General features: G+C 49.2%; 7 protein-coding genes across 7 annotated transcripts; 3 read left to right on the top strand and 4 right to left on the bottom strand.

Annotated features, from left to right (window-relative positions):
* Positions 1 to 862: 862 nt before the first annotated feature.
* On the top strand, positions 863 to 2,849 carry FMAN_10243 (uncharacterized protein; the record flags this gene model as incomplete). Its single annotated transcript, XM_041820895.1, has 3 exons — positions 863 to 1,052; positions 1,104 to 1,341; positions 1,391 to 2,849. The coding sequence occupies 3 exons, from the start codon at positions 863 to 865 to the stop codon at positions 2,847 to 2,849; spliced, it is 1,887 nt and encodes a 628-aa protein (XP_041686730.1).
* Positions 2,850 to 3,019: 170 nt separating this feature from the next.
* Positions 3,020 to 4,448, bottom strand: FMAN_10242 (uncharacterized protein; the record flags this gene model as incomplete). The annotated part of the gene is made up of 5 exons (XM_041820894.1): positions 3,020 to 3,078; positions 3,126 to 3,549; positions 3,598 to 3,844; positions 3,891 to 3,958; positions 4,002 to 4,448. 5 exons carry the CDS (start codon positions 4,446 to 4,448, stop codon positions 3,020 to 3,022), a joined length of 1,245 nt encoding a protein of 414 aa, XP_041686729.1.
* Positions 4,449 to 6,178: 1,730 nt separating this feature from the next.
* FMAN_10241 (uncharacterized protein) lies at positions 6,179 to 8,862 on the top strand (the record flags this gene model as incomplete). Its single annotated transcript, XM_041820893.1, has 2 exons — positions 6,179 to 6,332; positions 6,389 to 8,862. 2 exons carry the CDS (start codon positions 6,179 to 6,181, stop codon positions 8,860 to 8,862), a joined length of 2,628 nt encoding a protein of 875 aa, XP_041686728.1.
* A 780-nt stretch (positions 8,863 to 9,642) lies between these two features.
* FMAN_10240 (uncharacterized protein) lies at positions 9,643 to 12,837 on the top strand (the record flags this gene model as incomplete). The annotated part of the gene is made up of 1 exon (XM_041820892.1): positions 9,643 to 12,837. The coding sequence occupies one exon, from the start codon at positions 9,643 to 9,645 to the stop codon at positions 12,835 to 12,837; it is 3,195 nt and encodes a 1,064-aa protein (XP_041686727.1).
* A 249-nt stretch (positions 12,838 to 13,086) lies between these two features.
* Positions 13,087 to 14,142, bottom strand: FMAN_10239 (uncharacterized protein; the record flags this gene model as incomplete). Its single annotated transcript, XM_041820891.1, has 2 exons — positions 13,087 to 13,484; positions 13,539 to 14,142. 2 exons carry the CDS (start codon positions 14,140 to 14,142, stop codon positions 13,087 to 13,089), a joined length of 1,002 nt encoding a protein of 333 aa, XP_041686726.1.
* A 725-nt stretch (positions 14,143 to 14,867) lies between these two features.
* On the bottom strand, positions 14,868 to 16,566 carry FMAN_10238 (uncharacterized protein; the record flags this gene model as incomplete). Its single annotated transcript, XM_041820890.1, has 3 exons — positions 14,868 to 15,835; positions 15,886 to 16,372; positions 16,456 to 16,566. The coding sequence occupies 3 exons, from the start codon at positions 16,564 to 16,566 to the stop codon at positions 14,868 to 14,870; spliced, it is 1,566 nt and encodes a 521-aa protein (XP_041686725.1).
* A 3,982-nt stretch (positions 16,567 to 20,548) lies between these two features.
* On the bottom strand, positions 20,549 to 20,956 carry FMAN_10237 (uncharacterized protein; the record flags this gene model as incomplete). The annotated part of the gene is made up of 3 exons (XM_041820888.1): positions 20,549 to 20,620; positions 20,766 to 20,864; positions 20,912 to 20,956. The coding sequence occupies 3 exons, from the start codon at positions 20,954 to 20,956 to the stop codon at positions 20,549 to 20,551; spliced, it is 216 nt and encodes a 71-aa protein (XP_041686724.1).
* Positions 20,957 to 24,017: the final 3,061 nt, after the last annotated feature.

Genomic DNA, 24,017 nt, shown 5'->3' with positions numbered 1-24,017 from the left:
ATGCCTGGAAGAAGAGGAAGACCGGATAAGTCGGCTTGACTCTCAGATATCAAAGACACGGCATTTCTAATGTAGATCAAGAATAAGCTTCATATTCTCGCCGTCGCTGTTTAAAACGGCCCTCGGCGATGTCGAGTCTTCGGCTCGTCGGCGACCCTGGTCGAGATTCAGCCCTATTACTCGGGAATTAAGCCATCACGAGCCAATCACATGAAGGAGCCAACAAGTCGGGACGGATTCAGGAACTGGGTGAAATCTTACTCAGAAGCTGAATTCACATGCATGGGTAATACGAAAAGAAATAATCTAGACCCCGAGATTGCTTACATGCATGGACGTGTATGGATCCAATTCCACCACCTGTAAGCTTGCGATTATCTGATAACTCGGCAGTTGTTCACTATGCAGAGAGATCTTGATACAGTAGAGATGAGCCGGATCTCGGATCTCGGTCTTTCTGATCTGCTTCTTGTTTATCGTCCGCTTCCATTCGGAGACATGTTCAGCTTTGACAGGCCGTAGAGCAATAGAAGCAGTAATACATACGTCAGCTCAGAGTCCCAAAATGGTAGTGGCGGAGCTCGAGTAAGCAATCAAAATTTACCAGTCGCCCGCACCTTTTGCTTCAGCTGAAAATTGGTGGATGGCACGGGCTATAGTCAAGACGCCGAAAGATGAAACAGACTCTCCTCTGTCCTCTTAAATTGATTTCTCCCGATGACTGCAGTGTTTACTCATATATAAGAACACAGCATGCAAGTTGTCTTTTCTTAACATCACCAAAACAATCAATTGCTACACTCACCAGTTCTCTCCAGCTCCCTTCATCTCTACCACGGTACTCAATCGTGAAGCCATCAAAATGACGGTCCATAAGTCATCTGACTTGGACAACAGCATGGACTCAGAGCAACGTCCTGTCGCAGAGAAGCATCTTCTCAACACCACAATCAAGAATTTCACTTGGCGCAACGTCACTGTAACAGTCAAAAATAGAGAAACAAAACAGCCCAAGGCAATCGTGGACAATGTCGAAGGCATAGTCGAAGCAGGTTTGTGGTGACTGTCATTCTTCAGTGATACCACGCTGATGAGATTTCCAGGCGAGATTTGCGCCCTCATGGGCCCCTCAGGTTGCGGTAAAACAACACTTCTTAACGTACTAGCACGCCGTCCAACGAATGCGAGCAGTGTTGAAGCAGAAGTCAACATTAACGGAAGCCATTTATCCCTTGCCGAGTTCAGAGAAGTCTCGTGCTTTGTCGAGCAGGAAGATGCCCTCATTGGCTCGTTGACTGTTCGAGAAACACTCGAGTTCTCATCGCGGCTCGCCAGCTCAAGGTAAGCATTCTGTCTACACAGCTTCTAGATAGTATCTGACCTTGGATAGCTCTTTGTCTAAGAAAGAACGGATCGTCCGCATGAACAACCTCCTCGAGTCTTTCGGTCTAGTCGAACAAGCCAACACCCTTATCGGAACGCCTATTCGTAAGGGTATCTCAGGTGGTCAGAAACGTCGTGTCGGTGTTGCGAGTCAACTCATCACTAGTCCCAAGCTTCTCTTTCTTGATGAACCGACAAGTGGTCTCGACTCAGCTGCCAGTTTAGAAGTTGTTAAATATCTTCGCGATGTGGCCAAGCGCAACAACCTTATTGTCATCTGCTCTATCCATCAACCATCCACATCGACCTTCAACTTATTCGACAAGCTGCTCCTCCTGTCTGGCGGAAAGACCCATTACTTCGGCCCTGTAAACAGTGTTGCGGCATATTACTCCGAAGTTGGATCTCCGCTACCTCAATATGTCAACCCTGCCGAGCATCTTCTTGAGCTGGTCAACATTGACTTTGCCCAGGATAGAGGCGAGGCAACAAGAGACTTGGAAATACTTCAAGCCGCATGGAAAAACTCACGACAAGTGAGTGAAGTCAACACTGCAATCAAGTCTGCCGAATCTTCGGGTGGTGACTGGAATATCGATGCAATTGAGAAGAGGCCTAGCATGTTTAGTCTTACGCTTACTCTTCTCCATCGAAGTTTCATCAAAAGCTATCGAGATGTTGTAGCCTACGGCATTCGTATCGCTATGTATCTTGGTCTCGCCATCATGATGGGAACTGTCTGGGTGAGGCTCGACCCTGCGCAAGAGTCTATTCAGCCATTCATCAACGCCATCTTTTTCGGCTCAGCCTTTATGAGTTTCATGGCAGTGGCTTATGTCCCTGCTTTCATTGAAGATCGGCTCCAATACGTCAAAGAGCACCACAATGGCCTTTATGGAGCAGCGGAACTTATTATATCCAACTTCTTCATCGGCGTTCCTTACCTGTTCCTTATTTCTATTCTCTTCTCAGTCATCTCATACTGGCTTTCCAACTTCCAGCCAACTGCAAAGGCCTTCTTCACCTGGGTTCTGTGGCTGTTCCTCGATCTGCTCGCTGCAGAGTCACTTGTTGTCTTTATGACATCCCTATTTCCCAGCTTCGTCATCTCTCTCGCACTGGTGGCCTTTGCGAATGGCCTGTGGATGTCGGTTGGTGGCTTCATGGTGCCTCCAACTATCCTTAATGTCTTCTACAAGTACGTCTTTCACTATTGGGACTACCAGAAGTATGTGTTCGAGGGTATGATGGTCAATGAGTTTGCCGATCGAGTCTACAGCTGTGGTGACGGATGCCGCTGCATGTATCAGTCAACCCTGGCGGACCAGTGCAAAATCGAAGGACAGGCTGTTTTGAATCAGTATGGATATTCGAATGGACATATGGGACGCAATGTCGGCATTATGATTTCCATCATTGCTGGATACCGACTGGCGTCATGGCTAGTTCTGGTATTGAGGAGGTAATTACGTCTGTTCTGTAACACAGGCTTTATCGGTGCATCGTCACAAGGTCAGCTCAGTCTTATATAGCGATGGTTGAATCGGGTCTTAGATAAAATAAGTACAATTAATCTTAATCAGTAGCACCGCCAGTTCTTGCATCGTCTTTCCTAGAATTCGCACGATGCAGTTCGTCAACAAACACTAGGAAGGGAGTCGAGGTCTTTGGGAATTACGCCAGCTCTCGCAGCATCTCCTACTGTTAGTAATCGTGTATAAGTTTTGAAAATTGGAGCTCACCTCTATAAGACCAGCGATAGTCATCACCAAGATTTGCCTTCCAGGTCCAAAAGACCCATCCGAGACTATGCTTTTCATATGCATGCACCTGAGCAGAGAACCACTTGGTGTAAAACTCCTTCTGAGTCTGAGGATTCCAAGCATTAGTCTTCTCAACATCATCGGGCACAGCTAGTGACCATTCACCAACGATCGTGGGGCCGTCAATGTTGCGATCATCGGAACAAGATTTCTCGATGTATGATTCATGGGAAACCTCAACACTAGTATCCCACTTGAGGTATCGATGGTCGTCGAAAGCCGTGGACGAGATATCACTGAGAAACTCGGTTGGTTTCCCGCTGCCCCATAAAGAACCCATCATTTGAATATGAAGACGGTTGTTGCTGGTGACCTTGAGTTTATCCTCGATCTTACGAATTGCCTATGAATCGTTAGAATTAAATCACGTCGACGGTGGGATATTAAGTACACTATAGGCCTTGGGGTAATAAGTCTTGCGTAGCGAATCAACAGCATTGTCCCAGTTGAGCGGCTCGTTGACGAGCTCAAGCATGCCAACATTGCGATACTCTTTCTTGGTGTGGATTATGTCTGTCATCCACTCGAGCCATTCGATCGCGCGCTCATAGTTTTGGTCACTATAGAAACCAACTGTAGGAGCATATTGACCCGTAAAGGGTTGATTGTGTTCTTGAGCACCGGGGGCACCGTGTAGGCTAATTTTACAGTTAGTATGAGTTATGATCTTGTCGAGAGACTGACTCGAGAATGATAAAGAAGCCTCTGTCGCTTGCCCAACCACAGAGTTGAGTCAAGTATTCCAAACCACCCTCCAAGTATTAGCTACAGCATATCAAGAAACGATTCACGTACCTTGGGGAAGTGCTCTGAATTGTCGACAAGGTCTTCTTTTAGCCAATATCCTAGAGGCAGACGAATAGTGTTCAGGCCATAGCTCAACATCTCGTCGAGATCGGTTTCATTGATCCAGCGTTTCCAATGAGCTTGAAAGTTTTTGTCTGCAACGTCTTGTCCCTTGTTCATGACACAGTCAAATTCGGACTTTTCCCCCTCACAACCTGTGTCGGCCCATTCTTGGCTATCGATCCAGGGCTCATAGATGAAGAAGGAGCCGAGGTTTACTCCTCGGATCTTTTTGGTTGCTGGAAGCCACCTTTTGTTGTTAGGCTCCGTTCGAAGACGGTATACGAATATTTCATTGTCACCCTCATTCAAGGCATGGGGTTCGGTATTGGGAAGCCATGCGTTGGCAGACGCGGTGAGGGCCACTACCGCCGTGATAAAGGCAGTTGTCCGCATCTCGAATTACGAAAAGGTCAATGAGAGAGGAAGGAGAGAATAGAATTTGTTGTTGTGGCCTATCTTCACTTATAGGCTATCTTGTCCCAGTGACACACACGTCAGTAGCATAATAAGGGAAATTATTCATGCTTTCATAGCACACCACTATCATTTGATGCTCTGTGGCTGTGTGTGTAAACTGGTTTGTAGGATCAGGATTCAGCCTTAGATAAATGATGTTACATGGATGTAATATAATATGTCTGTATGCCTACGCTGTGGAAACACAATGGGATTCTTCCGACTTCAGAGGCAGCGATAGGAGATGCTTTCTCTGACTTTCAATTCCAAGGACTAAGGCTCATAATCAGGAGAGAAATGATTACAAACTTCTAGAGATTCTGGAGCATATCTTTACTTTGTTGGCACATTTCGTCCCAATCCTTCAACAACCCATGTGGCCGTGTTCTAGGGAATGGTGGGGCAGCATTAGTAGGGACGGTTTCACAAGGATTGTTTCACCAATCAGCTGGCCTTCATTAGTGAAGGGCGAAAGAAGAAAGGAACGATTTGTGCATTTCTTGGCTGCATAAACGGTGCATTTGTTTGTGGAGAGATCTTTGGTGTGACTCTCTGATAGCTTAGCTGCATGACCTTGTAGATCCTGGTAGCATTGACTTCAGATTTTACATCTCTCAGGGAACCAAAGCCTTGACCTTTCAGTAAGTTCAATACTGCGTAATAGTACAACATCGAGATCATGGGAACCTAGACTGCACTTTTCAGGTACCATCGCAACGGATCATACGGAATTTGGGCCGACACGTCGTAACAGCGCACGGCCTGGGGCATATTGCATCAGTCTGCGAACTCCTAGTGGTTCAAACAGCCTCATGATGAAAAGCTTGACAAGTGTCAAATCGGAGCCTAGGCACATTGCAGTTTTGAGAAATACTATGTGGGTTCTCTGATCGAGCACAGAGACGGTGAAGGATGAGGCGAGTCATAGTTGAGTACCGAGAGGGACTAAGTGTTTAGAAAGCAGACGACGCTCAAGGTGTTTTAGGCACTGCCTAACTGGTGCAAATAAATCAGTTACTATCATACCAGCTAAAAAGATTAAATAGAATAGGTACTCGTCACATCCAATACAATGCTATTGATGAAGCCTCCCGTCTACAAACTCAACGGGCCGTCACCGTTCACCGCCGCGGCCCCACTATCGGGCAATACGTATCCTGACCCACAATATCTTCAAGTGCTCCAAACCTGGCAGGTACGGATGATGATGGGATGCGCTGGCTAGCCTAGCTTGGTTTCCCCACCAACCATCCCTACCTACCTTAGCAACTGGCAACGGTGACGGTGCCCTCCCAGACGGAACGACCCAAGTCCTCGAGCTTGGCTTGCGTACCTACCTACCTTTTTTTGTAGCTTCTTTTCACCTACACAAACCTGGGCTCTAGGCATCTCGTTGTCTTTGATTTCAGCAATCGATTTCACGACTACGACGGGATCTAAGGCAAGATGTTTGTGCTAGAACTCTTAGCCTAAGACATCCGACATCGCCCTCGCTTCTCGACCTACTTACAGGCATTCAGCAAGGTCATCAACAACATTCCTTCATTCCAATCTCGAGACGAGAACCACGCCAAACGCTACGAGGAACCAGAAATACCTCGAGACTTCACCGCGCGAGACATCCCGATCCCGCCTGAAACAGAACTTTCCTTACTGTCGTCGCCATCATGGCGCCGGCAACCGATGAACTCTCGGCACCTGGTGCAGTGAGTTATGATTCAAATACTCAAGTCGTCGGAGATGGAACCTGGGATTTCGACAAAAATACATTTCTACTGCCAAATTTACAGGGTCTCAACCATGAAACCATGCGTTACAATGGTATACAAGCCCGTCTTCGAGTTCAAGGATTGTATTCGACTAACACTGGGTGATAGGCATGGGAAACAGATTTTCCACACTTACACAATATCATGGTCTTGTACTAGCACATGCCGTTTTGGGAACGATAATATTCCTCTTCCTCATCCCTTTTTCTGTCATGACTGCCAGATTCTATTCAAGGCGCCCCGGCTGGGCCATCAAATACCATGGTCAACTCAACGTCTTTTCCGGCTTGTTGCTGGTGCCTCTCTTTATCCTGGGCTACTTTGCAGTCGGACCTGAGCGAAGCTTGACGAACCCACATCATGGGATTGGTGTCGCCATATTCACTCTATTTCTAGTGCAGCTTATGGGCGGTTGGATCGTGCGAAGGGTGGCCAAGTCCGTCTCTTTGCGCATCATGATTCACCAATGGTTCGGTCGAGCGATTGCCCTTTTAGGCATTACTCAGGTTCCCCTGGGACTCACCTTGTACGGCTCGCCCCTCTACCTGTTCATTCTCTACGCTGTCTGGATGTTCTTTCTGTTTATATTGTACTTCATCTTGAGTTGGCGGTCTGCTTCTCACAGAGACTACTATATGGGTGGAGCACGCTCAGAAATGCGGTCTGAGTTGGCGCCAACAGAAGATACACGCACTCGATACACAGAGTCTGAATATTTCTCAGAGTACAAATCGGAGCCTCCTAAGAGCAAAGCCAAATGGCTAGGCCCATTTATCGCACTCGGTGGACTCGCAGCCCTCGCCAGAGGACGAAACAAGAATAAGAACCAAGACAGTGGCAGTCGAGTCCGAAGTCGATCCCCTTCCTTTGATCGCAGCCAAAGACAAGAAGTTCTCCCATCTAGGACCGGATCAGCTAGCTACCTCACTGGACATACCGGGGAAAAGTATTCCGATGTAACGCGGAAAGACAATGGCGGAGCTGGAGCCGGAGGTGGAATCACAAAGCTCTTGGCCGTCCTGGGACTCGGAAAACTGTTTTCCAAAAAGAATCGGACACGCGATGAGGACTACTCAGAGTATTCTGCAGTATCGACTGAAACACCCAGACGCCATCGCGCAACTGCGAGCGCTCCCACTATGACTGACTTTACCAGGACTGATTTCACCAGCGATGTGACGCCCAATAATAGAAGAGAGCCCGATATCACCCGTACCTCGTTACTCCCTCCCTCTGGAAATCGCCCGCCACCTCCCGCAATGTCGCAAATGCGGAGCGCTGCTGATGGAAGTTATACCGAGACCGCTCTGAGCTCCCCTCCTCCATCTGTGACCCCTCGAGGCAAACGATATCCGCCAAATTCAGGTCGCAGCTTCTTCGAAGAATCAGACTATTCTTCCTATGTCAGTCCTTCTCGACGACCACAGCCTGAGAAATCGGGTGGTGGTTTTGCGAAAGGACTGCTAGGTGGCCTCGGTTTCGGATGGTTTGCGAAGAAGATGGCGGACAGGAGGGCAGCAAAGGAAGAGCAACGCTTACGCGATGAAGAGGACTTGAGATCCGGCACCTCATTGTCCAGATTCACCGGCGGCGACGGACATGACTCTCCCACGAGACGAGACAGTCGCCGGCCCATCGAACGTCGACAAACAGGCTACCCTCCCACGGACACGCTTCTATCAACCGAGATGTCGGAATCGACCATTGAGCCCCGGCCTGCACGAGGTAACTACGTCCCACCTACTGAAATGAGCACTTTACCCCCACAATCAAATCTCCCACCCGTGGCCGGCCGTGCAGGAAACCACTCGAGACGCAGCAGTGAGCATGTCTCAATGCCTGCGATGCCACCTGATCCCCACGGTATCCTGGCACCCACTGAAACCACGGCCTCAGGAATATCCCCAGGATCTCGGGCTCAGCGGTCCCGTCAAGGCCGGCCCGGTGACCGAGATACATCAAGACTTGCCCCAGGCGAGGAAGATTCGCGTTACGAACGCTATGCATCCCCAGCCAGTGTCAGTGTCAAGATGAAGGTACATGATGATAAAGACAGGAACGTGACCCTCCGACGACTTACAGAGGAGGAAGCAAAGGCAGCGCGCCGAAGAGACTCTGTCAGCAGCATCTCTGGACTCGAGTCTCCCTCGTACCGCCGACGTTACCGAAGAGACTCCAGCCAAAAGCGAGCTGAGATAGCTGCCGAGCGAAGAGCTGAAGAGGAGGATGCCATGGCACCTCTGTCCCTCCCGAACCCTTCCTTTGCCAAGCAAAAACGACGAGGCAAAGATTCCGCGTATTACTCTGGACAGCCTACACAGGCACAAACGCCGGCGTCACTACTGCCAGGAGCCTCGGCCCCGTTTGGCCAAACAGTGTCTAGTTTGGCTGAGAGCCATGGCACTTGGAGTGGTATCACTCCATCTGTCAACACCTCGCCCCCTGGACCTGCTGGGGAAGGGCCAGTTGACGGATCAGCCGCAGCAGAAAATCGACGACAACGGCGTCGACTTGAAAGGAGACGCGCAAGCGGACCTACTGCAGAACCACCCACCACTACCAATGTCGACATGTTTGATTAAAAGGCCGAGGATTGAGAGTTTTGTGTCTCTCGTTTGCCTGTCGACTTCAAGCTGACAGGCGAGCGATTGGCTGGTGAAAAGATATGCATCGTGGGACGGGATCCTAGCATGGGCGGCGTTCTTGGAGGGAAATTTGTGAATTTCGTAACGTCGCGTCATGTCACATCGATTTCGATTTCGATGTTTGCAGATAGACTTGGAGGACGATACTGATGTCAATGAACGAATTGATTGGCTTGAGAATGATAACTTGATATATGGCAACTTTCTTATTACTAGAGTTTGGAGGGATCCACAAAGGATTGATGATAATGAATTCAGAATTGCGCTTCTCTCATCCATATAAAGTGGCTCTAATAGTGAATTCGGTGTGATGTATGTTTACTGTGAAGCTAGTATCTGAGTGAGGTACTTGGACCGACCTTGAACAGCTTGGATGTGATAATGATTGGCTTATAGTTACTCCGTACTGAGCTTGGTGTTGAAGCTCCCGTGTGTCGTCAGTATCCAATTCTAATGACTCCACTCTCTTCCATTAGAGCTCCACTGAACAATCCACCAGGGTCGACAGCTCTTCTGCTAAACATTCAAGTCCCTCACAGCAGAGACCACTATCGTCACTTAATCTTTTTTTCCCTTTCCTTTTTCCTTCTTATCTTTTGTTTAACCAATCTTGCGCCGCTCGGGCATCTCAATGGCCCTGAACCTGGCCCCAATTCCTCCCCTTCGATAGCGATTACGTTCCCTAACTCTTAACTACCAGACCTACGAACATTCAAGATGCCACAGAAGCCAAAGGCTAAGCCCAAGGCTCAGCAGCAGCCTCCCCAAACCGAACATCAAAAGATTGCGGAACAATGGGCTAAAGCTGAAAGAGCTCGTGCTGCTCAACAAGCCGCTAATGCAAAATTCGGACTCCCTCCCGCCGAAGAGAACGTAGAGGTTCTGGAGCGACGACGCGAAGCGCTCGACAAGAGACGGCAAAACACATATGAAAAGCGCTGGCGATGGACTGCTGCCTTCTGGGTTGTCCTGCTAGCTATCCACGCGCTCGGAATCTGGCTCTTCACAAGTGGTTTCTTGTTGACACGGCTGGTGCTGGAGGACAAGTCGAACTGCACACTACCTCCAATTGAGAACACCAAGGGCTTATTGAATGTCGATCGCGGTTGCTGGCACCCTAAATCGTTCGACAGAGCCGTTGTCGTTCTAATTGACGCGCTTCGATACGACTTTACTGTTCCCGAGGATCCGGCGCAAGCTCAGCACTTCCACAATGCTTTCCCTTACCTCTACGAGACAGCTGTCAAGTCACCTCAGAATGCCTTCCTTCGCCCTTTTATCGCTGATCCTCCGACCGCGACGATGCAGAGACTCAAGGGTCTCACGACGGGAACACTGCCTACTTTTGTTGATGTTGGAAGCAACTTTGCTGGCGCGGCTATCGAGGAGGATAACTTGTTGATGCAGCTGAAGGACGCTGGCAAGAAGATTGCTCACCTTGGCGATGATACGTGGTGGTCTCTCTTCCCTGGTTACTTCGAGCCCAATATTAGCAAGGCCTATGACAGCTTCAACGTCTGGGATCTCCACACTGTCGATAATGGCGTTATTGACAACATCTTCCCGTTATTGAACAAGGAGAGAAAGGGCGAATGGGATCTTCTTATTGGACATTGTCTTGGTGTTGATCATGCTGGTCACCGATACGGACCTGATCACCCTGCCATGGGAGCCAAGCTTCGCCAGATGGACGACTTTATCCGCAAGCTTGTCGAGAGCGTTGATGACAAGACACTTCTTGTTGTTATGGGCGATCACGGTATGGACAGTAAGGGTGATCACGGCGGTGAGAGCGACGACGAAGTTGAGGCTGCTCTCTGGATGTACTCAAAGAAGCCATTCTTTGGCAGAACCTCCTCCGACTTTGCTGTTCCTCCCCCTAATGCCAAGGTTCGACCAGTGAACCAGATTGACCTCGTTCCTACTCTCGCGCTGCTTCTCGGTATTCCTATTCCCTTCAATAACCTGGGAGGGCCAATTGAGGAGGCGTTTGCTGGTATTAAGGGCAACGACTGGCGTAACCTCAACGCTGTTTCGCGTGTTGCTGCAGCTGGGATTGAGAGATACCAGGCATCTTACCACAAGGCCCGAGGACTGACTCAGGCCGACGGCGCCGAGTCTCCCGCTGCTCTTTGGGAGGCTGCTCGCGCTATTGCCAAGAATGATCGCGATGCTTATGTGGCCTTCACCAAGTTCCAGGAGACTACTCTGTCTGTCTGCAAGGACCTCTGGGCACGTTTCGATGTTCCTCGTATGATCATGGGTATTGTCGTCTTTGGGTTTGGCCTCGTCTTGCTCTTGATGTACTCATCTCGGGAGGAGGAAGATGAGTACGTTATTATGAATGACGCCGAGCTCGACTATGCCGAGAAGAAGTTGGAACTCTTGGCTTTCAAGGAGAACGAGCCTGAGACCGTGGAAGTCTTGCACAAGCAGATCCTCAAGGGACTTTGGGACCCCAAGATTCTCTTTACTGTCTCTGTTCTTACAGGTGTAGGCCTGTATCGCCAGCAGCCTATCGAGGGCCTTGCTGCTCTCGTTGCAGTGCTCTTCATGGCTGGTCTCAGCTCTTCCCTGCATGATGCAGGCAGGAGTATTCTCAATGTCTTCCCCTCGACTTTCTGGGGCTGGCTGGCTGTGATCTTCACCGTTAGCCAATCGATCGGGTTTGCTTCCAACTCCTACACCATCTGGGAAGATTCAATCCTTCTCTTTTTTATCACCACTTTTGGTGTGGCCAGTGCCGTCTCTGCATTCCGCATTGAGGCTCGACGGGAGAGATATCTAGGCATTTACCACTCCGTTGCCTTTATCATTCTCGGCCGTCTCGCCTCGTATTCCAAGCTTTGTCGCGAAGAGCAGATGCCCTACTGCACTTCTACGTACTACGCCTCTTCGACCTCTTCAACCTCTGCAATTTGGCAGCTTGCCATTCCTTTTGCTGTATGCCTTATTCTTCCAGCCATTATCAAATCTTTCCTCGTCACAAGCAGGTCGTATGAGGGTCTGGCCCCAACTTGGATTGGCTATGTCATCCGTGGAGGCCTGTTTTTGTCTGCCTTGTACTGGGTTATCGATGCCGCTGACAATGGCGGCTGGCTCGAGGGACGTCTCGCCGAAGGAACCCCCAAGACCATTGGAGTTTATCTAGCCCAGATTGTCCTCGCTCTCGCCTTCATTGCCGGAAGCACTGCTTTTGTTTGGGCGCCTCCCTGCGTCTCCCTCCTTCAATCTGCTGGAGCTGGGGGTCGTCCTGTCGTTACTATTATTGGATATGGTAACGCTATTGGTGCTCGCTACTTGTTGCTTCCGCTTAACCTTCTTTTGGGATGCCTCCTCCTTTCGAAGCCCATGGGCGGTGGTGCCCTTGCTCTTATGTTCTGGCAGATTCTTACCCTGGCTGAGCTTTTGGATCTCAACGAGCTTAAGACCAGCCCCATTGGGCCCATTATGCTTGCTGTACTTGGAAACTTCTATTATTTCAAGACGGGCCACCAGGCTGTACTGTCCAGCATTCAATGGGATAGCGCTTTTATCCCTCTCTTTAGCATCCGCTACCCTTGGACCCCCATCGTGGTTATCCTTAACAGCTTTGCGGGCCAGATCATCGCTGCCGCGTCAGTACCACTGCTCGCTCTGTGGAAGGTCGGTCCCAAGCAGAAGGGAGTTTTAGAGACAGCCACCCGCGGCATCGGCGTCTTCGTCATCTACTATGCCGTTGAAGCACTGGCTACGATGAGCTGGGCTGGCTGGCTGCGTCGTCACCTGATGCTCTACCGCGTATTCAGCCCCCGCTTCATGCTTGCGAGCACTGTCCTGCTCGTTCTTGATCTGGTGACTATTCTCGTCACTCTGACTGGCCTACGTAGCAACACCTTGTCCCTTGGCGAGGTGTTCGGGTGGGCCGATTAGATGTATTGATGGCTAGAAGCGTGTATGATATTTGTGCAGATAAGGGATTCTGTCGCATTTTAGGCAGAATGACTCTTGTGTTATCTATCAATAGGAAAGGAACGAAAATTAGGATAATGGAGAATAGAGCGGTGTCATCTGGGGCGTTCAGTCCATGCCAGTCTTTTGATTAGACAATCATATTGCAGCATGTCGGCATTTTCTTATATCCAGTCATATCATCTCTAGCAAGCAAACTAAAATACCATATCAAATTCGTCGCTGCTTGGTGCCAACATCCGCTGTTCCCTTGACAGCCATTCCTCCTTGTGGCCCCTCGATCCAAACATCCCATCGTCCTTCAGCGCCGTCTTCTTTCGAAACTTTGCGGATATTAATGGTCATGCGCTCATTGACGTACAAAGGCGCGTAGTTCCTGTAGCTGAACTTGTAGACGCCTACACCAGCGCCGATTCGGTCGTTGAGGAAGCGAAGCATCAGGGCAAGAGTGAACGGGCCATGGACCAAAAGTGCTCGATGGCCATCAACCTCTCGCGCGAACTGAGGATCGAAGTGAATAGAGTGAGCGTTGAATGAGAGCGCTGAGAAGTGGAATAGATGTATCGGTGAAGGTGTGAGCGAGGTTGAGTACCTCGGTGGTTGAGGGTCTGAGATTGGTGTCAGTAATGATGATCCTGGAGCTTGGTATGGAAAACCCTTACACTTGAGCAAACGTGGAGGTGAAGGTGATGAGGCAGGCCCTTCTTCGTCCCTCATAAACACCAACGTCCTCCTCTCTTCGATGTCCCACTCTGTCCTCCCGTCAATCTCATGGCCAGTTCCATACTTCCTCCAGACATCAACAAACACCTTCTCCTCGCCCTCTTTGCCTCTCAAGGTAACATCCTCGATCGATTCCTTACAGATCGCCGGTCTCGCATCAAGCTTCATCTCATCTCCTCTGAAAGTAACCTCGCCGCCTGCCCATACACGTCGCGTAAAAGGCGGGCCAGGCGAATGATCAGGATCTGCGCCATCAGGAATGAGACGCGAGGGAGGCAATTGGATGGGGAAGTAGACAAGATGATGGCCTTGGGGAAGAGCGCGAGGAGGCGATGATATTTTTGACTCTGTGGGCGAAGGATATAGAAGGTCGTTAATTGTGGTGGTGAGGAGATGAGAGGGCATTGGAGTCAGGTAGTCTGCTATTATCTTTGGTGCGTGGGCTTTGAGTGATGAGATTATAGATGATGATGATGATTTTGTGGTATAGGCTCTGCTCAAGACAGGACCGCAACGGCGGTTAAGTATCGATAATGGCTTCATGATGAGACCTCTTGATATTGGATGTATAAAGGCTCTGAGTCCAGTATAATGCTGGTTGCTGATTAGCAATTAGAATAGTTGCCGAGTCAAAAGTATTACACTGGGAAAGCCTCGGCTTAAAGATCATCAACCAAAATTAGGAAAATTGTATGAAAACCAACGGCAAATGTAAAAATGTTCTGTCTACGGATAGCATAGCGTAGAACAAATCAAAACAAGCTCGCAAAAATTACAGTGCTTCAATTCTTATTTCATGCTCATACATGGTTGAAAAGATTACAGCAAATCGCGGATTTCGGGCCTCGGACGTCATGATAAGCCGATCATAGTCATGATACATCTCAACAATGGTAAAGCAAAAATTAACAAGGCGACCGAGTCAGCACGAATAAACTTTTCAATTCATCCCTTACATAGCATCTATATAGATACTCATCCATGCCCATTCCATTTGTTTTATGCTGCCGTTACACATCTATCATGAAACACATGAAGCTTGCCCTTTGCGACTGGACCAGCCTCAACCGACTCTATCGGCCAAGGGGGCGCATTCCGGGTTAAATATGCAGATAGATCCAGTTCCCGTTTCCTGAGCTGTCCGTCACATAAGTAAGTAACTGAAAACTCAAAGCTGGCCTCTTATCATAAGACATCCCATTAAATTCTTGCCGCGTCTGGCACGGCTCAAGATTTGACCAGTCACTGTCAACCTCTCAATCATACCTCTACAGGTACTCGGAGGGAGTCTTGACGTTGTTTCTGGAAGCCCACGACTGGAGATCAGCGCGGCAGTTGTCAAGAGCTCCGGTGATGGCGAACTGGGTCTCAATACCCTCAACTCGGTGGGTGGAGTTGATGTTCTTGACCAGGGTGATCTGGAAGCAAGTAGCACTGCCCTGGCGAGAGATAATGGTGGAGTAGGCCAGGAAGTACTCCCAGATACGGAACCATCGCTTGCCGTACTTGGCCTCAACCTTGTCGCGGTTGGACATCCAGTTGCGGTACCACCTCCAGAGGGTAGCAGAGTAGTGAACACCGATGGTATCAATGTGCTTGATCTCGAAACCGGTACCCTCCAGCTTGTCGACAACCCATCCGAGAGGAGTAGAAGCGTCAGCACCAGGGAAAATGTACTTGTTCATGAAAAGACCCCAGGTGAAATCCTCGTATTGCCAAGCCTTACGGAGACCAGCGTACTGAAGGAAGAAGACACCATCATCGTCAAGCATGTCGTGAACCTGCTTCAAGAAGCTGCCGAAGTGGCGGATACCAACGTGCTCAGACATCTCAAGACTGGTGATCTTCTTGTAGCCACCCTCGGGAACGGGAATATCACGGTAATCCATGCAGAGAATCTTGCTCTGCTCCTCGGGGATGCCGGCCTTGCGCATGCTGCTGTTACCCCAAGCGGTCTGGTTGCGGCCAAGAGTGACACCGGTGACGTGGGCGCCATACTGCTCACTGGCAAAGCGAGCAAGAGTACCCCAACCACAGCCAATATCAAGCATAGAGTCACCCTTGTTGAGGCCAATCTTCTCGCAAACGACAGTAAGCTTGTTGTCCTGGAGCTCCTCAAGAGTCTCCTCGCGGTTGATGTCGGAGATGATACCAGAAGTGTAGATCATGCGGGGACCAAGGAACCAGCCGTAGAAGTCATCACCACGGTCGTAGTGGTCACGGACCTGCTCCTCGTCTGTGATACGTTAGTTTATCTTTCAACTGATCCTCAATTGGAGCACATACCCTGAGAACGAGTGTGCATGATAACCTCAGGAATCATGCCAAAGAGGAAGAACTTGATGAGGCCAATGGTGAAGCGGAAGCTGGCCCAGTCGTGACGGTACTCCATGACCTCGAGACAGTCACCCTTGAAATCAACATCACCATCGAAGTACATCTCGTGGAAGGTCTCCATGGGGATCTTGTTGCTGCCACGGTACTTGAGGCGGTCGGCCTCCTTCTTGAACTCGAGGTAGTGCTCGACACCACGGTTGGGAAGGCGAACCTTCTCATTCTTGCGAGGGCTGATGGAGGAGATTACAAGCCACCAAGCGGCAAGCAGGGGAAGATCGACGATGAGGGCGAAGAAGATGGTGGTCTTGAATCCACCACCAACCTTTCGGCTGAGGAACCAAGGGACAAGGACCAAGATGGAGATGAGGACATAGTTGTTGAAGGTATCGGCACCAGAGCCATCGGCAGGGAGAGGGGCGTTCTTGATGGCAGGGTACTATAGGGTGAATATCAGCATTGATTCTCTGGTATCAAAGAGGACAGACAACGCAACAATCATGAGCGTCGGTCAAAACTTACCCTGGTAGTTGGAACACCAACATCCTCAAGCTTGTCAAAGTCGGGCTTGGGATAAGGAGGAGTTTTAACAAACTCGAAGTCGGCGCCGGTGACGCCTGATTTCTCTGCCATTGTGACGACAGATCCCAATGGCTACCAAAAGCTTTGAGAAGATATGATGAAAGGGAAGAGGGAGAAAGTCGCTGAGGCGGGTTTATTTTTTAAGAGGGCGACTGGATGGAGATTTCGTGGGGCAGAACCCAAAAAGGGAGGGAGCTTTGGCCTGGGTTAGGTTGGGGAGGGGCGGTGTGAAAAAGACAGGGCCCAGATGAACTCCCTGGCATATGATTGGGTGGCTGGGCCACCTAAACCCCCTAGATTCACAAAGATTAGCGTCAGGTCGGTAGTTTTAAGGTGTTCTTTTCAGCGGTGATAGGGGGTAAGATAGCAAGTAGTGCAGGTAATTATTGCGAGATTCAATTCAGTCCAATGTCTCGGGGAGGGACGGGACAGTCCAGATCGTTAATTGCCCATCAATAACTTGTAGATCATAGTAGATAGTAAGCATGACGAACTGATGCAACATACAAGCAGCTTCTCTCTCAATTGAGCCTCCCTCCCTCTCTCTCTCCTGAGCTTAATCCCAGCCACAAAACGCAGGTACAGACACAGTCCAGCCAGTCATTCCCTCACCACTTGTCGATCAAACCCCCACCAAGCTCGTTCCAGTTCCAATTCCAATCCAACGTCTCTGAGGTCTGAGTCGATATCAGCCTCCGGATTTACCTGTCCTTTCTCTCTCGTACTCGGCTTTACCAGATACGAATTCAGTGCACGGTTCTTTCAGGGGTTCGTAGGTCTTATGCACGACACCATTGCAAGTTTAATCGGTGACCCCTCTTTTTAGCAGCTGAGGATACGTGGCCCTTCAGGACTCTGATTTTGATCCTTGGCTTTCGAGACCACTTTTCAAGCTACCACTAGCAAAGTAGTAGCTCTCTGTATCACGTTGACTCTCCAGCCACACACAATCAAGACAATGAGAATTCAGCACTGGAAGAAACAAATATAATTTAACTTAATTTAGCTGCCTGTTTGAGTGTTTCAGCTTGACCGGACCTGACAGGGCTTCTTTGCCTAAGTTAGCTGCTGGGACATAAACTCGTCCCCTCGATGCCCGTGTCCGCGGGCCCCGACCCATCTCAACACCAAGGCTATTCGCGGGGTAGAGAAACACGCCTGTTCATGGAAGAACTCACACAGGCTCCATAAGAGTATCACAGTGAATCATCAGTGACTTCATATGATCTGAATTGGGTCAATGTTTCAAATTTACTTTGTTCTTGTGATGAGTTTACTTCACCCCAAAGATTCAGATATTGCCATCAAGACTTGGTTAAGATTCGAGAAACCGTGCCAGGGTACTCCTGGACACGATTCCAGCCAGCCAGAAGTCACAGTTCGACTTTTGTCTTGATGATTCATTTGACACAAGATGCTCTGCCCTTCAGCTCCGGGTCCCATACCTTGGAGCGGAATGAGAACGTTCGCTGTTCAAGTCTTGACATAAGTACCTAGGTAGATACATGCTCATTTATGCTCCCCTGTCAGAATAACCGTTGAAGGGCATTTCAATGTTTGACTGTCAAGAAGTCACTTTCAAGGATGCAGTTTTCGCAGCATTCCCGCCATACAGAACCTGAATCAACTCTTCAAGTGTTTCATATGCTTACTGGTTTAGTGTCAGGGACTGAGGGAGACCGAATAATGTTTTGCCAAGCTTCGGCCAAGCTGACATAAAACTTTCAGGGTCCAGCAAGGATTACCAGGCTGATAACCTTATTTGACACGGTCCAGATATGAAGCAATGCTCAGGCTAAAGCTTAGTGGAGGAAGTCGTCTGTTCCTCGAGAAGAAACAAAAAGGCATTTGCGGCCCTCGGGCTGTCTTCCCAATCAAGCCCTGGGATAGGTAATGAATCATTTGATTACGGTCTCGTGACTTCATGACTGCTGCGGTTCAGGATCCAGCCTGCATTTATTATACCTTGATGGCCTATAACTAAGGGTGAGGAGGTGGTAGCACATATCAGCCGATTATGCAGCTCAATTCCTTCGCCGTGGTTTTTCTTTTTATGCTTGTGTAGCATTTGGATCAGGCCACTCGGGTGAGGACCTTGGATGTATGTTGGTCTGTCGTTGACGAGTTGACTTGTCGTTTGAAAGTTTCGTGACAGATAGGAGAGTTGTGCGCCACGTTTTTCGACATTATGTTTCTCCTGTTATTCCTCTTGGGATTCCAACGTTGTTTCCGTGCAAAAACTGACGTTCTTGACGTGTTGTCTGGTCGCTAGCCGGCGTGTTGGTGCAAGTTGATGAATGTGTCGCATGTTTCAGACGTCTCCATACCGGTTGCCTGGAACTCTGACAGTTGCAGTTTAACAGAGGTTCGGACCCCAGCGACATGAAGACGAGAGTTTTCCGGGCCATGGGTGACGTATACTTGAGACTCTTAGCGTTAAAAAGGGGTGCCATCCTGCAGAAGAACCATGTTTGGCCAGTTGCAGATAATGTGTTGTGATTGTCTGTTGGTTGTTCGAACTTTGTTGTAAGAATTGGGTTTGTCGAGTGGGGGGCTGTCGATAAACAGGCTAGGTACTAGGTTAGTAGGTAGACAGGTGATTGTGATTCCGAGAACCAGGTTACATTTTCATGAATCCTATAAGTCAGATTGTCAGTACACTTTCATCATATTGATAGATCACCTCATAGTTTGCTGTGCCGCTGCCTGAAGGAGGGGAACATGTCCATCAGACAGAGGTCTGTTTGCCTGCGGTATTTGATAAAGACCGATAACAACTGGTAGGTATTCGTTGTAAGCTCTTGCTAAGTTTGGCCAGTGTTTGATAGAAAGACCACTCAAACTCTGCTTTGAGGATGGCCAAATGATGAGGGCATTGAGTGAGTGCCTCTAAAAATGTTTGTTCGTCGAGGCTAGGGGAGGGAAGAGAACTCATGGTCTCGATCCCAAATGATAACAAGACTTAGGTATCTTAGCATAAGTTTAATATAGGTAGGTTTAGGATAAATTTAGGACACCTTTTGCTGAGTCGATTTTGACATCTTATCTCAAGGTCTGATGTTGTCTTGCACCCCAAGGAGAGGATCACCTGAGATGCCAGATGTGAGGGGCACCCGAATTCCCGGGTCTGGATGATGTCAATGCCGAGGAGAGATACGGCATCTAAGCCAGATGAGGTTACACAAGGATAACGGGATTTTCCTTGGCCTGCCTGACCCCGAATCTCTCTGGTTTTGGGATAGTGGGGACCACATTCGAGCGTTGGTGGCGGTGGTTTCGCATTTGAATGTTGCCCGATTGTGAAAGACACTAGAGCCAGAAACTAAGACACATACAACGAGAAATAGCTCTTGTCTACTTTGGATGCCAAACTACTGGGTAAGGATCTAAGTTGGTATGGCAAGCCCAGTCTTGACAATGCATCTTGCTTTTGAAATTGACTCAGCAATGTGACAGGCAATCTACTCTCACGAGGCAAGTGTGGGGGAATGAGTGAAAGGAAAACAATACCCAAACGTTAGTCCAGTCAGTCTCAGTCATTGGCACTAGCTTCGCCAAGGAACTTTCAAAGGTCTCATCTCAGTTGAGGGTCCTTCTGCGATTAAGTTTGATATTAGCTTCACACGGGAGCTCTTTTAGCTGCCGCCTGCAGTTGCAGTCCCATCCGCACCTGCCCGCAATGCCAGCACATCACAGCGCAGCACAGACTCTGATGGAAGGTTACCCGGCCGCGGCAAGTATGGATTTGGAAGGCACTCCATGGAGCAGCCAATCTTGTTTCCCAAACAGACTCAATGATGACCTCAATCACGGCGCTTGCCTTGATAGCCGCACAAGTACAGTTACATAGCACGTGCACAAGCGCGTTTAGTTGTTGGTTCTAGCAACCTCATTTCAACTTCATCTCACGAACCAACACATCAAAAAAATCATGCCGTTTCAAGATGACATCACGTTACATCCGGACGAACCCACCGCTGCCTCAACGTTTCGATGATTCTTTCATATGTATATGGCTTCAGCTGTGTTCTACTCAGTAGCGAATTTCTACCAAGGCGACAGGGGCTTCGCCCAGCGCTTGTTGACTGAACTCTGCAAATATTGGCTCTCATCAACATTAGCATTGATGGCTATATGAAATTTGATTCTCGTTCTACTTGACTGGCCATGCCGTGGATCAAGCAGTCCGATCCATATATTGAATCTAACAAGGGGCTTCTCGTCGGCCGATGTCTAGTCGCCTTGTTTACCTTGCTAATAACCACCTCACCCAATTCTTCACATATTTCAAACGCGTCCAATGGGCTGTGGACAACAAGACCTCCAGTCATCAAGCCACCCTGTGCACACTACAGCAAGTTTAGTATCAACTCGGAAAGTATAACTAATAGCTCACTGCGGGTTGGCTGGCAATCCTTCCCTTTAGTTTGTTACCAGGCATGCTTGCGACCTAGCCTTTATGGATCGTGTCCATACACACCACCCTACCAACTGTTGAAGTTCCAAGATCACGGTTTACTACCAGTCTACACAACATAGTGCAGTATCTGTACTAGTTTGCGAGTCCAGAATCATACCCACGCACCGCCGCCACCTTAAACCGGCATGCGCCATTGAACCAATTATAGCGCCAGTGACCGCCTGGCTCTTTTACTCTAAACATCGAGATTAGGCATCTCGCTTAACGAATGGCGCTTCAGCTTGCCATGGCTGGTATGCAAGCCGGTTTCAAGATAAGAAACCACAGTGCAAGCATCAGGTCGATTGTATCTGAATTGAATTCTTTCAGGCGACAAGGTGGCCTAGCAGCTGACACCTTCCATGACCAAATAACCGGGACACGATAGGACAATAGAAGGTGCCCATGAGGTACTCACCTCAAGATTTTTTGAATGTTGCTTCTTCCATCTTGCGGGACCTTTCAAGCCCCTCGTGAGACATCCAGATGCTTCTTCTTATGAGCCTGTTATTTGGGCGTCAATTGGATATCATGGCAGAGCATATCGAATAGCTCAAGTGCCGAGACCATAGTTCACTTTGATGTGTGGGCAAATGTCTCAGTTTCTTCCCCATCTGAGACAGCTAGCACAGAACATCTGCTTTGGGTAGGTTTTGGCAAATGGTTGCATGTTAGCATCACATTGGCGAATCAGATCACATTCTTGGAACCCAGTCGACGACGGCCAACACTAGGGTAAGCATGCAAGACCACGACAGGATTAGCCTGTATGATCAAAGGCGAGCTACTTGATTGTTCGTATAGCACGATAAAGTTATCTTCGGCCTCCAACGTCGGTCAATGTCCTTACACCTTAGCCATCAGGAACCCAATCTGTTTTCCAGTGGAAATCTTGGACATCAGTGAGCAGGCCTAAGATGTGACGGCCTACAACTGGTGGCTTGGAATGCTCAACATGCTGAGTAGCATTTGGATATGGCAAGATCTTGTCTCATGTACCAGCTAGCCACTCCAGTGTGCTTCCATTATCCCTCTCATGGCCACTCATGCATGTTCAAAGGCAGCCTGGAGATCACCCATGGCTATACCATGGCCAGCCCGTTGCCGCCGGCAAAAAGCCATGTTCGTTGTCACATATTCTCCACTGTAAGACTGCCGGGAGTCTTAGGTGGTCCTTGTCACCATCAGTATTCGGACTGTGGTCCAATGTGCACCCATCAGTCGCATCGTCGAAAATGGCTTACTGTCACACGCATCTCTTCGCCATCACGACACCATGGAAGCTCACGATGTGTGTTACACAAACATACAGGGATAGTGACAAACAGAGAGCGGATGGATCGTTGTGGACCAATGCAGCCGGAATGAACGCTTTGGGTCTACACGATAAGGTTGCTCGATTTTCCAATCTCTAGGTACTAATGTTTGTGCTGCTCAGATATCCCCTGTCTCTAGGATTCATGGCTTGGCATAAGGTTCAGGGAAGAAGACCCTGACGGTCCAGGTCCAGGTCCAGGTCCAAGAACGGCCCAGGCGGCGGCACAAACACAGCGGATACGCAACTCCCGCAGGTCCTAAAAAATTCAGTCGATAGGCCATACAGATGCGACTAGTCACGGCGAGTAAGGCCGACTATTGTCTTGTGTGCTGTTCCCCTCATAGCCCGGCCCCCACACAAACACACGCACAAGGCAAACGGGCATGGAGTATCCAATAGCATACGTAACTCATCATATCTCAGTTTCTGAAGTTCTGACGCTGGTTTCTGCACCACAGATACTATCAGTCGCATTGACGAAATGCAGACGGGACGGGAGACCTGGGTGAGCAACTTGTCTGTGGATTACGCTGCGGGGAAATGGCCGCAACTGACATGTCGAGCTACAAAATGCTTCAATGTTGGCCCATAGTTCTGCGCTGCAACCCATACAAACGTGGGCAGGGAGCTACATGCACAGGATGATAGCACAACACCGCATAGCACAGTACGATACGGTACTGAATGCACGGAAATCCGCCATTAGTTACACGCCAAGCCCCTCTTTGGTCTCTTTCGCTGTCTCGTCAACTGGACCCTCCGAGGTAGCCACGGACAAATTTACAGATGAGTACTTAGTCGCTGCGAGGCCTTGAAAGAACAGATAGACGGTGGTGTTACTGGCCGCGCCACCCCGGCAAAGCTCAACATGAGTTGCTGTAGAACGGTTACGGAGTACGGCACATGGAAGAAAACAGGCAGTTGACCAGAGACCGGCAGTAGGATACTGTGACTTCAGTTGGCCATACGGGACACCCCTGCGTGGTTTATGCAGAAACCAGCTCCTGTTGGTACCACCACCGCTGATCCTGTAGTTCAGACCCGTTGCCGATTGGCGTTGATGCAGTATGGATTTCTAGAAACGAAGGAGATCAAGAAATGGAGTGAGACCTTCACCCACCGTATTGGGATTGGTAGTGCCAAACGGAGGATTTACACAGCCAACTATAGACAGTGCCTGGCGACAAGGCAACGATTAGTACCAATGGCTTGGAGCACAGATGCTATCCTCTGACCCGCCGCTTTGCTGCATGAAGTTTGATACGCAAATGGGAACTGCATTGAGGGAAGAGAAATGAGGAAACCCGTCTGATGACGATGAAGGCAAGAGATCCAAGTGAGGACCCTCAAGGTCGAGCCCAGATGACCATCCTAGAGCCAAACACCCCCGTCATGGACGAGAACTAATGCTCATAAGAAGCCGGAGGTCCCGTCCCGCTCAATACTTGGAAGTGAGCACTGTTACTGCAATCAAGTCACTCGTTCGTTCATCTCAGCCCTACAAAACTACAGCCCGTCCCCCTTTCCAAAATTGCCATTGAGGCCAATATCATCTGCACAGGAGTTAAATCTTTTACTTTGGAAGCAATTCTTGAACTTTCACCATTTCCTGTTCCAACTGTCCGGGGAATTCAACCAAATATCCCACCCAACTCTATCCTCTGAGCAACTTATCATTGACAGCCTCGCCAGCCACCGCAAGGCCAGATCAACCCGTCCACGAAC

The sequence above is a fragment of the Fusarium mangiferae genome, assembly GCF_900044065.1.
Source record: "Fusarium mangiferae strain MRC7560 genome assembly, contig: FMAN_scaffold011, whole genome shotgun sequence".
In the NCBI taxonomy this organism is placed as follows: domain Eukaryota; kingdom Fungi; phylum Ascomycota; class Sordariomycetes; order Hypocreales; family Nectriaceae; genus Fusarium; species Fusarium mangiferae.
The sequence above is the reverse complement of the archived record's forward strand: the minus strand, read 5'-3'. Positions and strand labels throughout refer to the sequence as shown.